The sequence below is a fragment of the Ictalurus punctatus genome, chromosome 25, assembly GCF_001660625.3.
Source record: "Ictalurus punctatus breed USDA103 chromosome 25, Coco_2.0, whole genome shotgun sequence".
Lineage (NCBI taxonomy): Eukaryota > Metazoa > Chordata > Actinopteri > Siluriformes > Ictaluridae > Ictalurus > Ictalurus punctatus.
The window spans coordinates 9,378,289-9,393,363 of record NC_030440.2 but is presented as its reverse complement, the minus strand read 5'-3'; the positions used below and the strand labels follow the sequence as shown (position 1 = coordinate 9,393,363).

The window sequence follows — 15,075 nt, the reverse complement described above, 5'->3', positions numbered from 1 at the left end:
AGCAGTTCTACAAAGCACTGGTTCTCATTCACACACTCTCACACCAATGGTAGCAAAGCTGCCTTGCAAGGCGCTATCTTTCCATCCGGAGCAACTTGGGGTTCAGTGTCTTGCCCATGGACACTTGTGGAGTCACGTGAGCTGGGAATCGAGCCGCCAACCCTACGATTAGTGAACAACAGGAAGTTGCTCATTATTTGTAAACTGTTGATGCAATGTGAAATTTACAATAATTTTTTTTTTTAACCCTGAATAGTTTCTCTGAGAGCTTAATTCATTTAAAAGGATTTTTCATCAATTCATTGTGGAGCCTTTATTTATATATATATTTTTAATTGAATTACACTCCATGTGAGGATTTTTCACTTAAGCCATACACATTTAAGCAATATCTCATAACCAAGAGTGCTGCTATGCTCGCCTTGTGCCTACAGCCGAATCACACTGAATCTTGCTGATAATCAGTACGACAGCACGTTTACAGTAGTCTGATATTACTTTTATGCGACAGTTCTATAAACAAGAAAAGAATATCGAGTCATTGACATTTCAGATATAATGTGCCCAAATATTTTTTGTTTATTTTTGCTCAATGAATGAAAATAGCTCCCAAAGAAACCACAGCTGGGATGGAGCAATCCGTGTTGCCATGTAATGTACAGACTCTGACTGACAGCCTGTAGTATGTGTAGTAATAGAAACAAACTATTACTGGAGTTGGAATTTTATGCAGCGAACACAGACTAGCGGAGTGATCCAAACAGTGAAATGTCCCAGTCCTGATTATATTAAATGTCAGTGCACTGGGAACGTCGCTTTCCCAGTCGAGTTAGTGGACCGGTATTAATTGTTGTACAATTGACGAATACAATTTGTTTTTCTTTCCTTCAGAAAATCGGAAGAGAGCAGATCTTCAAAAATACATTCCAGGGCATTTTCTCTGACCAGAAAATATGCAAAGACTGTCCACACAGGTCAGTAATACCGTCAGGGCAGCCTTTCTTACAGATGCAGTAAAAATATTAGTCATTGAGATGCACAATAATAAAAACGTTTTCTCTTCTAGTGAAATTAATGTAGCTCTGACGTTTTGTCTACTTGAGTTTAAATTTAGTACTCTCCTGACAAAGTACAGTGCATGTTTATAAGTGCTCTCTCTCTCTCTCTCTCTCTCTCTCTCTCTCTCTCTCTCTCTCTCTCTCTCTCTCTCTCTCCCCCCCCCCCCCCCCCTCTCTCCTGGGTATACAGGTATGAGCGTGAGGAAACCTTCATGGCACTGAACCTAGGGGTGACATCATGTCAGAGTTTGGAGATTTCTCTCGATCAGTTTGTCAGAGGAGAGGTGCTGGAGGGCAGCAATGCATATTATTGTGAGAAATGCAAAGAGAAGGTGAAGACCTCTGTGGCCTTTTACTTGCAGTGCTAACTGGGGATTTATTTGTATTTATTTATTCATTTATTTATTTAAAAAAAGGGACAGCGTACATTAATAAACATTCATAAATGTAAATGTACCCAAGTTAACCCGAAGTCTCATTTTCATTGGTAGTCCCTTTGCCAGATAATACTATAATAATACTGCCAGAAATTATAAACACTGTAAAATATAGTTAAACAACACGTGTTGTACAATATGTTACAAAAAAGACATAGATGAAGTATTGATATGGGTTTAAAAAAATAATAATAATTTATAATACTCATACGTGTAGATTGAAATTGTGTGTGTGTTAATAATGTGTCTTTTAGAGGACTACAGTGAAGCGCACATGTATTAAGTCATTGCCCAGTGTGCTGGTTATCCATCTCATGCGCTTTGGCTTCGACTGGGAGAGTGGACGCTCCATTAAATACGACGAACAGATAAGAGTAAGACACTTTTATTGCTATTGACTCGTAAAAGATCTTATCCTACAGTGATTCCATTTGTGGGGTGGCCTAGGAAAACCCTTGACATTCACTGTGTAAGGGAATCACATACCTAACTAACACGGTTTAGACCTGTTCAGGCAGACTGTCTGTACTTAACACTGTGTTCGCTAAACTGTACTCCTTAACCAATATGATCTTTGCAGGCAGGCAGACAGTCAAGGCAAGGTTTTTTCCAGACCACCTCACATGTATTTTAAGTGATCAGAGCACTGACAGCAGTGATTTGTCTCACTAGTTCCCGTGGGTGCTGAACATGGAGCCGTACACAGTGTCTGGCATGGCTCGACAAGACTCCAGTTCAGATCATGGAGAGAACAGCAGGGGAGGGGGAGAAGCTGGGCCTGGAGGCTCTCCACGCAAGAAAGTCACCATTTCTGAGAACTATGAACTTGTAGGAGTGGTGGTGCACAGCGGTCAGGCACACGCAGGACACTACTACTCCTTTATCAAAGACCGCAGGTAAGCACAGATCCGGCGTGATCGCCACTACTCATTTTAGGAATGTGCAGTGTTAAAAAAAAAATTTTAAGGTGTAAATAATTTTGCCTTTGCACCTTTGTTGTGTGTGTGTGTGCTAGTTACTGATTGGGCCAAGGGCTTTTTTGCAAGTGGTTTTGCATGCTCTAATAGCTTAAACAGGTCCAGATGCCTGGGAGAGTAATACCTTTTTTTTTTTTTTTTCTTTTTTTTTTTTAAACTGGAACCGCCACCCAGGGAACATAGGAATGCAGGCATGACCTGAATACGCTAAGCACTAAGTTAATGTTCTACACTTTTTTTCTCCCCCTCTTTTGCTACAATTTTCTCTTTGTTTATAGGGGTGGTTCACGAAGCAGATGGTACAAGTTTAACGATAACGTCGTTGAGGAGTTTGACATGAACGATGAAACCCTGGAGTACGAGTGTTTTGGTGGAGAGTACAGACCCAAAGTCTACGATCAGTGTACGTGAGCCTTTCTCCAGATCCGTTTGTCCAGACAGCCTAAATACAAGAAATCACCTAACCAAATGCTTGTGAATGTAAACTATATCGTTAGTAAATCATTTGTTGAAGAGATCGTGCTCTTTTCCTGTAGCTAACCCATATCCAGATGTGCGGCGACGCTACTGGAACGCTTATATGCTGTTCTACCAGCGCATCAGTGAGCAGAACTCACCTGTGCTCCCCAAGAAGAGCCGCGTCAGCGTCATGAGACAAGAAGCCGAGGACCTGTCTCTGTGAGTTACATTGCTTAACAGTAACGAATCAGGCGAATGGATTTCTATAGGGCTGTCTATATCTGTCTGTGTCTTTCTCTCAGGTCTGCCCCTTCCTCTCCTGACATCTCCCCCCAGTCGTCCCCACGACCCTCCAGAGCCAATAATGACCGGCTCACTCTGCTCACCCGGCTGGTCAGGAAAGGAGAGAAAAAGGGCCTCTTCGTGGAGAAGATGCCTGCCAGGATCTTCCAGGTCCCGTTATTTTATATCCCACTTCAAACTGTTTGTTTGTCTCAGCAGAAGAATGCAGATCGAAGCTCAGCTCCACCTATCGATAGTAATCACGGTGGAGCCTACTTGACTAGGCTGTAATTGGTAGCTAACATAAACTCATGACATATGACGAGCTAGTTAATTAGTTAAGCGAATTAATGCAATCTAAGGGAAATGAACGGATATACAGTCCCCTCCGAAACTATTGGAACGGCAAGACCAGTCAATTTGTTTGTGCTGTACACCAGACATTTGGGTTTGAGACCACAAGATGGTGATGAGATTAGAGTTTGAGATCTCAGCTTTTATTTCCTGGTATTTACATCTAGATGTGTTAAACAACATAAAACATGGAACCTTTTGTATCGGACCACCCAATTGTTAGCTGAGCATAAGTATTGGAACAGATCAGTCTTGAAGTAAATAACACTTTTTTTTTTTTTTTTTTGGTCGCATATCCCTTGCTTGCATCAAGTCTGTGACTCATTAACATCACCCAATTGTTGGTTTCTTCTTTTTTGATGCTTTTCTGGTTTTGTCCGCGGCCTCTTTTTTAGTTATTGTTTGTTTCAGGGAGTGTCTCCCTGCAGTCTCCTCTTCAGGAGGTGAAATGCTGCTCAGCTGGGTTAAGGTCTGGTGATTGACTTGACCAGTCTAAAACCTTCCACTTTTCCCCCCTGATAAAGATCTTTGTTGAGTTGGCAGTGTGTTTTGGATCATTGTCTTGCTGCATGATGAAGTTCCTCCCGATTCATTTGGATGTATTTCTCTGTAAACTGGCAGACAAAATGTTCCTATAAACTTCTGAATTTTCTCTGCTGCTACCATCATGAGTTCCTTCATCAGTAAAGATTGTGAGACTGTTCCAGAAGCAGTCATACAATCCCAAACCACGACACTACCTCCACCATGTTTCACAAATGAGCTTGTATGTTTTGGATCATGAGCAGATCCTTTCTTTCTCCACACTTTAGTCTTTAGTAGAGGTTCATCTTGCTTCCAGAACTTTTGTGGCTCATCTCTGTATTTCTTTGCAAATTCCAATCTGTTTTTCTGATTCTTACTGCTGATGAGTGGTTTCTATCCTGTGGTCTGGCCTCTATATTATTGCTCTCAAAGTCGTCTTCGAACGTTGGATTGTGATACCTTCACCCCTGCCATGTGAAGGTTGTTGGTGATTTGGGAGTTTTCTTCACAGTTCTCACAATGTTTCTGTCATTAGCTGTCATCGTTTTCCTTGGCTGACCCATTCGTTGTCTGTTGCTCAGTTTACCAGTGGTTTCTTTCTTTTTCAGGACATTCAGAAAAACATTGTTGTCTTGGTTATGCCCAGTGTTTGTGCAATGCCTCTGATTGATTTTCCACTTTTTTCTCAGCTTCAAAATGGCTTGCTTTTTTCTCCCATAGACAGCTCTCTGATCTTCATGTTGGTTTATCCTTTTTAACAACAAATGCAGTCTTCACAGGTGAAATGGAAAACTACAACCAAGAGTACATATTCAGAGCTATTTATTGTTTAAACAGTCAATCTAACAGGACACACCTGGGTGACTAGGAACACCTGTCAGTCACGTGTTCCAATATTTTTGCTCGCCTACAAATTGGGTGGTTTTATACAAAATGTATTATGCACCAAGTCGTTCAACACGTCCATAAATACATAAAAACCAGGAAATAAAATCTGAACTTGCTCATCTTCATCAAACCCAAATGTCTTCAGTCTACAGCAAAATCAAATGAACTGGCCTTGCTGTAGTTTTGGAGAGAGCTGTTTTATGCAGGCCATGGTGTTTTTGCACCCTCTACAAAAGGTTACCAAGACACTGGCTAATGTTTTGGCTGTGGTTTTCTGTTCTCGCATCACACACACACACACACACACACACACACACACACACACACACACACACACACACACACACACACACACATATTTGAGTCTGGTTAATGAATTTGTTTTCTGTAGGTGTGTTTAACCGCTGAGATGATTGCATGTAGGAGAGTTATCTGACCGTGCACTGTAATTTGTTCGACTGAGTCAGTGTTTTCCTGATTCTAAAAAGATCATTTGTCATCCCTTACGCTAATGAACACATTTACTGAAAAGCCCGGTTTCACGGATCAGCCGGATGTCACTTCAGCCAGTTTGCAACAGACGGAGGGATTTGGAAGTGAAACACAGCTTACATACCAAATGAAATATTTGATTTGCCAGGCAACTGCAAATAAAAATAAATAAATACATAGCCTTGGCACAAAATGTTCTTTGTCTCGGGTGCATGGTGGTGTAGTGATTTGTCCTCCCCTGTGGTAGATCATGTGTTTTAACACCCAGATGTTTGTGCAGATGGTGAGGGATGAGAACCTAAAGTTCATGAAGAACAGGGATGTGTACAATAGTGATTACTTTAACTTCACCCTGTCACTGGCCTCCGTCAACTCGGTAAGACTTCACCACATGTGGGGATTTCCCTCATCTGAAGAAATACCTAAATGTTTTTACAGATTTTTTTTTTTTTTTTTAATGAAGGTAACTGGCTTTTTTGTTTGTTTGTTTGTTTGTTTGTTTGTTTGTTTGTTTTCCCCAATATACACAGACAAAGCTGAAGCATCAATCCTATCAGGCCATGGCGAAGACCAGCCTGCAGCTGGCTGTGCAGTTCTTGTTTCACACTTACCTGCGCACCAAGAAGAAGCTTCGGTAAGGAGCTCACTTTATCAATTCATTTATAAAATACTACAACATTTTTTATTATGGCCTGACACAAAAGGTCAATAAAACACGCTCAAAGCCTGTGGATGCATGGTGTGACTCTCGTATTCCCTCATGGCTCCTGTTCAGCATGAGACACAACGAGTAATTCAACACATTTAGGCAAAGCCAAGAGCGGCACAAATTTAATCTCAGTGCTTCCGGTATTTTGTTTAAATCCAAGTTTGCGCTACAAGTGACTCGTCACTTAGTGATATTTCTGTGTGAATGTAGTGCACTAGAACGCCCTTGTGTTTTCCCCGGTGTAGTGAGAATGCAGTAGGAAAAAAGAGTATACATTCTTCCAGTACATAACAAACAAAAGCATCAGTGTAACATCAGGTTAGGTCAGCAAGACAATAAACAGATTCTGTCTGTCCTCTTTATTTATTTATGTACCAAAGAGTCATTTAATAAATAGACGTCTTCTAGGCGAAGATAGGTATACCCTTGCTGCTTCCATAAAGTTTTCATCAGCTACAAGAATACATTACTGTGTATAAATAAGTGTGTGTGTCTGCCAGGGTTGATACAGAGGAGTGGATAGCTACAGTGGAGATGCTGCTGTCCAAGAGCAGTGAGGCATGTCGGTGGATGGTGCAGTATCTGGTGGCCGCCGAGGGACGGGAGATCATCAAGTGAGTAGGAACGCAGCCGTGATATGTAATATTCACACGTTACCTACTGCGGGGAAAAACCCCAAAACACCGCCACTGTCCTCTGTGCCTGCTACTAGTGAAAACATACTGATAAACAGCAGTGTACCTGTAGCTTCATACAGCTTTCTCGCTGCAGTTTTGGCTCGGCTCTCAGCATGTCACGGGGAACATATTCCTTCCTGTAAACTTGTGCCTGTGTGCACGCTTCTGCGTGTGGGATTTTCAAACAGTAACTCATAAGGTTAAATCACTTGCACCTGTGTTAGGTGTGTGTACGTATTAGGGATGTCACGATACAAAAAAGTCGGTACCGATACCACCAAAAGTACATGATACTCGATACCAAAGTTGATACCATGGTGTGGTTTAAAAAAGAAAAATAAATGAAATTGAAAACTCCTGGAGGACATCCTCCTCTGGCTGATACTGGCAAACAAAGAGAGCGAGGGATATTTTAGTTATCAAACACTGTCTGACAATGACTAATAACAAGTGCTAAGGTGCACTTCTGAACGTGCACACACACGCACACCCCTTATACTCAATGCAAGCATTAGTTTAAATTCACTGATATGGTGGCAGGCCAAAAAGATTTATTTAAAGCATGACCATTTGAGTAATTATGAATGACATTAGGCCACATGTTGCTGACAGGACACGGGCTGAATGGTGATTCATGGTGGTCCAATAGGAGGTAGTTTATAACAGTGCAATGTGTTAGCGTCGTTAACAAATAACCGGCTATCGCAAACATTACACAGAGCATAACGTTAGCTGGTTTCACGGCCACAGTGCCAGCTGTCTCAAACAAACTTAATATAGAACCGTCTTTCAGGTGCTTCGCCAAATTCCAGGTGTTTCCTCGCTTTGTTTGAAATGAACGATAGCATCGGTTGCACACCGGCAAACGCTAAACCACCGGCAAACGCTTAACCTTGTTAAGCCAAGCTAATCTTCTGTAGTTTTTTCCGTGTGCTTGTACGCGTTCTTCTTCTTCTTCACCACTTGTGGACCGACTAAAACACTTGTGTGTATTTGCTGCCCCATCAGGTCCGGAAGAATTGCAACCTTGGTACATTCATTAGAAACGGTACCAACGTTACTGCAGAAAAACAAGTACTGTCACGTTTTAATAATGTTGGTACCGACTTGGTACCGAAGTATCGGTTCTCATGACATCCCGTGTGTGTGTGTGTGTGTGTGTGTGTGTGTGTGTGTGTGTGTGTGCGTGTGTGTCTGGTTTCTTTAACCTTATTAGCTAAGAGAACACAGAAAGTAGGCCTTGGCTACAGAATATGCGCTCATGGAGCCAGTGATGTGCACGTAAGATGGCCTGCATGTATTTGTGTGTGAGATTGGAGAAACACTGGGTGGGTTTTAGCACACTTCCTCAGGATTGGCCAGATTTACCGAAAGGGTAGGACTGCCCTAATATCACAGAATGGCACATCAAGGCCAGAGAATGTGAAGAACTGGTTTACAATCCACATGGCTCCCCCGACTCAGCTCAGTGGAATACTGGCATGTGCATAAACCAAAAACCCCAACACTTATCTAATAAGCACAACATTCTAACATACAAGCAAAGTTTGCATGTACAATTGTGTGAATGTCTACCTTCCAAAAGAAAACCCCCATTTTTGTCAGACTGGTGATGTAAAACATGCACTTTATCACCGAATGCAATAAAGGAATTAATTTGTGATTTAAATGGTGTTCTTTGTGTGTGCGTGTGTGTGTGTCTCTCTCTCTCTCCCCTTCTCTCTCCCCGTCCTCTCTCTCACCCCGTCCTCCCTCTCTCTCCCCTTCTCTCTCTCTCTCTCTCTCTCTCTCTCTCTCTCTCTCTCTAGGAACTGCTTGTTGGAGTGTAATGTGAGGGAGGTGCGTGTAGTGGTGGCCTCTATCCTGGAGAAGACTCTAGAGAGTGCACTATATTTCCAGGATGCAGGGCTGGACTGCCTTTTAGACATGCTGCTCTCTTTGCTCGACAAGGACGTACCAGAGAACTGTAAAAACTGCTCGCAGTACTTCAGCCTCTTTAGTAACTTTGCCCAGAGGGTAAGAAAGCAAGAGCCTTCCAAATCTGTTAGCTATACAGTAGCTTCCTTTTTACTGTATTTAGCTGTGTTGTGATTTTGACCTTTTCTTTATTTATTTAATACCTCATATCCTTATATATTTGTGTGTGTGTGTGTTTGTACACTCAGGGATTCGGACCTTGTCAACTACTGTTAAAGCATGCTGCTTATCGAAGGATGCTCATCTTCCTGTTGGGTCCTAATAGACAGAACAATCAGGTAATTACCATCTGAACTCCCAACGTTTGAAGTTTCATTTCAGCAGGAAAAATAATAAAATCCCGTCCCAGCGTGAAAGATGCACGTTCTGCTTTTGAAGGTTTTTCTCGCTTTGTTCACTTTAGAACCGCCGGTGGAGTTCAGCTCAGGCGCGAGAGTTGCTACACTTGCATAACACACTGGCCCTAGTAGTGCTACACACAGACCTCACATCTCAGAGAACAGAGAGTAAGCGCACACACACATTCACATACGCTGTATCAAATGCACAAAAAATGAATCCATTCCCACGCTTTGATGAATGCATAGTTCGAGCTGTGAATCTGAGTCTCTATCATGTGTGCATAGCTCCTGGAATGTTCAAGCATAGCTCCTCTGGCCTAGTGTCTTCAACTTCACTCCTGCCACTGCACCCAGACGTCAACACACTGCTGTTCAAACCCGAGGGACAGCCTTACCTTATGGAGGTCTCTCACACACATATACTCCGATATCTTTTAGTTTATGTTATAGACACCATATGTGCAATGGAGATTTTTATTTTACTTGCTTTGTAGGTAATGTTTGCCATGCGTGAGCTGTCTGGACCACTGTCCTTCCTCATAGAGATGGTAACATACTGCTCCTTTTGTAACGAGCCTTTCTCACTGGGAGTGTTGCATCTGCTTAAGGTAAGATGTGCAGGACTGTATACACCAGGGGCGTCCAATCTTATCCGGAAAAGGTGATCGGTATGGGTGCAGGGTTTCATTCCAACCGAGCAGAAGCCAAGCAGAAGTCAAGATCAACTCATTAATCAGGTGGAATCTGGTGTGGCTCCTGCTTGATTGGAATGAAAACCTGCACCCACACCACACTTTGCGGATAAGATTGGACACCCTTTATATATAATATATATATATATATATATATATATATATATATATATATATATATATATATATATATATATATATATATATAATGTGTGTGTGTGTGTATATATCCACCCCCTAAACATGATCTGTGTCTGTGTGCTCTGTAGAACCAGCTGGAGACAGCTCCTCCTCATGAGCTCAAGAATGTCTTCCAAATGCTTCTGGAGATTCTGGTGAGTGACGTTAAGTAGAGCAGCGGACTCAAGAAATGATATATACATGCAGTCAAGTCTGTAATCAGACAGGCCTAGCAGGCTAGGCTGAATAATGTGGTGTTTTTTTGTTGTTGTTTGTTTGTTTGTTTTTCTGGATAAAACCATGTATTGAAAGAGTGAAAAGTATTACATATGACTTAAACTTAAAGCATCCAGAATGCTTTGTTTCTTGAAAAGTTTTCGCACACACACCTTATTGTGTTTTTCTTTTTTACCTTTAGATGGTAGAGGACCCTCTGCAGTCCCAGAGACTCAAATATGCATTCGAATCTGAGAAAGGGCTTCTGGGTAGGTATCATTCTGCCCTGTCTCCACCATGAAAAATTGACACATTGCCATGTGACTAAGTTGCCCATCCCCCACCCCACTTTTCCAGCTTTGATGCATCAGAGCAACAACGTGGACAGCAGCCGCTGCTACCAGTGTGTCAAGTTCCTCGTCACGTTAGCTCAGAAGTGAGTGAACTGCAGATGTTCTCTCGTCTGCTCTCCTCTGATAGCTTTCAGCTGTTTTTTTTGTTTTGTTTTGTTTTTATATCGGAAAAGTCTTCGTAATCTATCAGCAGAATGCGTTTGCTCCTCTGGAAGTGTTTTTGCGCAACAGCAGTGGATATGTATGGTTTAGTGAATGCGAATGCTGTCCCACAAAACCAAATGGTCGGTTGTGTTTTGGCCAGGTGTGCTCCTGCTAAAGACTACTTCAAGGAGCTGTCTGGGCACTGGAGCTGGGCAGTGCAGTGGCTACAGAAAAAGGCAAGATACTGAGCAAGCCTGTTTTCTGTCCAGGTTACATATGCATCGTGTGTTTTATTTATTTTTAGTTCTTTTAAGATATTCAACAGTGCATTTTTCTCCCACTTTCACAGATGTCTGAGCATTACTGGACACCTCAGAGCAACGTGTCCAACGAGACATCCACAGCTAAGACCTTCCAGCGGACCATCTCAGCACAGGCATGAAATTTCTACTTTATACAGTGTCTTGCCCTTGGTGTTTCCTTCCACCTTGTGTAGGTTGTCACTGTGTGTGTGTGTGTGTGTGTGTGTGTGTGTGTGTGTGTGTGTGTGTGTGTGTGTGTGTGTGTGTGTGTGTGTGTGTGTGTGTGTGTGTGTGTGTGTGTGTGTGTGTATGTGTGTGTAGGATACACTGGCCTATGCCACGGCTCTCCTGAATGAGAAGGAGCAGTCTGGCAGCAGTAATGGCTCTGATGGCAGCCCAGCTAACGAGAACTCAGACCGCAGCCTCAGACAGGTAACATACCTGAATATCCCGCACTCTCTTTATTGATGAATGCATGTGTATGATATGTACATAATTAGCAAAGTATGCTTATTAGGTTTTTGACTGTTAAGGGAAGAATCCACTGTTTCCCCTGTATGTACTCAAAAGAATAGAAAGCCTAGTGAACCAACAATATTAATTAATGTAAGCCTTAGGGTAGTTGTTCCATCAATAAACATTGAATATATGATTATATCATGCAACTTCAGTAAAGGTCTTTGGATGTTACAGATCTGAGAGAATTTTCTAACAGAGCTGTTCTAGTTTTACTCAGAGTTCAAACACTGGATGACAGTAAATACAGATTCCGTGCTTAATGTATCTTGACTTGTGTTTTGAGTAAACATCTATTAATGGAATTTTACATTTTAATGTTTCCAGTAAAACAACTTTCTTTCAAGCTTTCATTCCAGCTGCTTCCTGATACAGTGCGACACGTGCTGTGGAGATGAGACTAACTCCTGCCTTATAACCCAAGATACACAGTCGTCTATTCAATCTAAAACCTCTTCTCGCTTTCAGAAGCATCTCTCGGGTTAGATAAACAGTTCGTCGAGTGAAGAACATCATGTGCCGCCATCACGTTATCTTTCAAGGGAATGTTTGTCTGCTCTTAGGTATCCTGTCCCAAACAGTAGGCTTAGCCAGCTAGCTACCACACTCTGCTGTGCTCAAGAGAGCAGTGATTGAACATTCTCTGCCCAGTGCGTGTACTGCAGTCCAGTGTTGGCAGCAGCGGGCTGCAGTCTCCCACAGGGCCTGTGAGTGGAACGGGCATTTGCTGGACTTTCCTTGTTCCAGGGAATAACACCTTCTAAACGTGATGCGGTTAAGCCCACGCTTGCACGCTCTATGCTTCGTGTGAGCTTACAAACAAACGTCAGTTTGCACTGAATCATTTGGTAACAGTCTTTGTGATAATCTTGGTGGCGATTCAGGAGACACACAATATGTGAGGTACACTATGTGGACACCTGACCATCACACCCATATGTGCTTTAGTTCCCCACTTGCTGTTATAATAACTGAGAAAGCTTTCCATTAGATTTTGGAGCATGGCTGTGGGGATTTGCCCATCCAGCCACAAGAGCGTTAATGAAGTCTGGCACTGATGTCGGGCGAGGAGGCTTGGGGTGAAGTCCACACCAAACTTGGCAAACCATGTCTTCATGGAGCTCGGTTTGTGTACAGGGGCATGGTCATGCCGGAACAGGTTTGAGCCTCTTAGTTCTACTGAAGGGAAATTTTAATGCTACAGTATACAAAGGCATTCTAGACAGTTGGGCGCTTCTAGCTTTGTGGGAACAGTTTGGGGAAGACCTACATGCGGATGTATGGTCAGGTGTCCAAACATTTGGCCATATAGTGCATCTTCCCAGAACACCTCCTATGTATAGAGAGAGGAATAGTTGTGGTTATCAAGAACGAATAGATGACCTCGTGTCATGGGTTATAACACAGGAGGACGTCGTGCCTCACGTCTGCCACTTCGGCTTGCGCAATGGAATATTGATTCTTGGGGGAATCACAAAAGGGCGTGTTGGAACCTAAACTTCTTTTCTCAGTTCAGGGGACTGTGTCTCAATTGGTCTGCATTATGACAACGCTCTTCCATTTTCTGTGTTTTTCTTCAGGGATCGGAGTCTCCTATGATGTTGGGGGATTCGAAGAGTGATTTAGAAGATGTTGACCCCTAACTCTCTTCATCAGCAATAGGGGCCCTTTTTTTTTTACACAAGCAAAAAAAAAACAAGATTCCCTCCAATGGAGAGATATTGTAGCTCCAAGCAGCCAATCGAATGACTGCATTTGACCTCCTGGGTGGGGGAGCAGGAAACGGATAATCAGGAAACAAGAGGCACAAACCCAGCCAATGAGAGTTCTCACTGCAGGTTGCTGTAAAAGTGAAGAAATGGGGAGGAAATGGTTGTTGCAGGTCAAGGCAAAGGCTGAGGTTGGTCAGACCGGAGCTCAACTCTCACTGGATATCATGTGTTTCCTGAGATCCCATCACGTAGCCCGAGCTCAGTAGAACATGGAGGAGCTTTTTGTTTTGTGTCACTTTTCACACACATGCAGGATTTAGTGGTGCTGAGGAAGGGTGTTTTAAACAAAGAAAAAAAAAAAAAGGAAAGAAAAAGAACAGTTTGTGGATATTTGCCAATATAACAAGAGATGCATTCACGAAAAAAATTAAAGCTGTGTTCCATAGGTGTAATTTCAAATGTAAAATAATATTTTTAAGAATTCTATACTGTTTTTTTCCTTTTGTTTGAGAGGTGCCTCGTAATCAACTCTAAGAGGAACTTGCTACTCTTAGATACTTAAATGACAGTGCTCTCTCTCTCTCTCTCTCTCTCTCTCTCTCTCTCTCTCTCTGTCTCTCTCTCTCTCTCTGTCTCTGTTGCTCACTCTTGTGCTCTCTCTCCCTCTCTCTCTCTCTCTCTCTCTCTCTGTCTCTCTCTCTGTCTCTCTCTCTGTCTCTGTCTCTGTTGCTCACTCTTGTGCTCTCTCTCCCTCTCTCTCTCTCTCTCTCTCTCTCTCTCACTCTTGTGCTCTCTCTCTCTGTTGCTCACTCTTGTGCTCTCTCTCTCTCTCTCTCTCTCTCTCTGTTGCTCACTCTTGTGCTCTCTCTCTCTCTCTCTCTCTCTCTCTGTTGCTCACTCTTGTGCTCTCTCTCTCTCTCTCTCTCTCTCTCTCTGTTGCTCACTCTTGTGCTCTCTCTCTCTCTCTTTCTCTCTCTCTCTCTCTCTGTTGTTCACTCTTGTGCTCTCTCACACTCTCTCTTTCTCTCTGTTGCTCTCCCTCTCTCACTCTGTCACTCTCTCTCTCTCTGTCACTTTTTCTCGCTCTCTCTCTCTCTCTCTCTCTCTCTCTCGCTGGTATTTTTTTAAATGCACTTTATATATGACTTCAGTTTGTCAGGTCTGAGAAGGTGACATTTGACGGGCGATTGAGTGGCCATGTTCTCTGCTGCTTTGCTTTATTTCAGGAAGAGGGCATAAAATCAGATTGCATTGTGTATTTAATGGAATTCACACCTGTGATAACTGATACAGTATCCTTGGAAATTTCCAAACATTTTGGAGTTTGGACAGACTTGTGGAGTTCATTCAGAGTGCTTCAGCTGTCTGCGTATAGTTTTTTTTTCTTTTCTTTTCTTTTCTTTTTTTTTTTTTTTTCCTTCTTCTTCTTCAAAAACCCATAGTCCATCTACTTGACAAGATCAGAGTGGACACAGGGAACTTGTATGTAAAAAGAAGGTGTCTGGAAATCTTCCTCTTTTTGATTTTCCTTTCAGAATGACAAGTGCCAGAACCGGCGTCTTATTGTGGAGGTGAAATTTCCGAGTCTTACTCTATCTGCTGTTTTGTTTCGTTTCCTCTCTTTGGTCATGAGTTTGTCTCAGGCTTGCTGCGATGGGTCTGCCAATGCAGGTCATTAGTTTTCATGTGGATGCCAATATAAATGACACATATACACTCTCTCACTCACTCCTGGACCTCTCTAGGCTCTTTTGTGTTACTTTGTGTGTGTTTAGAGATGGCTG

General features: G+C 42.5%; 1 protein-coding gene across 2 annotated transcripts in view; it reads left to right on the top strand.

The window, feature by feature from the left end:
• The window catches only part of usp24 (ubiquitin specific peptidase 24), a 67,594-nt gene extending 52,882 nt beyond the window's left edge, over positions 1-14,712 (top strand). For both annotated transcript variants that reach the window (XM_017455884.3, XM_017455883.3), the window contains 22 exons: positions 892-974; positions 1,249-1,390; positions 1,750-1,869; positions 2,168-2,391; positions 2,751-2,875; positions 3,009-3,150; positions 3,234-3,384; positions 5,753-5,848; positions 6,003-6,106; positions 6,682-6,795; positions 8,667-8,874; positions 9,024-9,113; positions 9,239-9,341; positions 9,462-9,580; positions 9,671-9,784; positions 10,138-10,203; positions 10,467-10,533; positions 10,622-10,700; positions 10,922-10,997; positions 11,111-11,197; positions 11,385-11,495; positions 13,160-14,712. In XM_017455884.3, the coding sequence (XP_017311373.1) occupies positions 892-974; positions 1,249-1,390; positions 1,750-1,869; positions 2,168-2,391; positions 2,751-2,875; positions 3,009-3,150; positions 3,234-3,384; positions 5,753-5,848; positions 6,003-6,106; positions 6,682-6,795; positions 8,667-8,874; positions 9,024-9,113; positions 9,239-9,341; positions 9,462-9,580; positions 9,671-9,784; positions 10,138-10,203; positions 10,467-10,533; positions 10,622-10,700; positions 10,922-10,997; positions 11,111-11,197; positions 11,385-11,495; positions 13,160-13,222 (2,484 nt within the window). In that variant the 3' untranslated portion in view covers positions 13,223-14,712. The remainder of the gene's footprint in view (positions 1-891; positions 975-1,248; positions 1,391-1,749; positions 1,870-2,167; positions 2,392-2,750; positions 2,876-3,008; positions 3,151-3,233; positions 3,385-5,752; positions 5,849-6,002; positions 6,107-6,681; positions 6,796-8,666; positions 8,875-9,023; positions 9,114-9,238; positions 9,342-9,461; positions 9,581-9,670; positions 9,785-10,137; positions 10,204-10,466; positions 10,534-10,621; positions 10,701-10,921; positions 10,998-11,110; positions 11,198-11,384; positions 11,496-13,159) is intronic.
• The last annotated feature ends 363 nt before the right edge of the window (positions 14,713-15,075 follow it).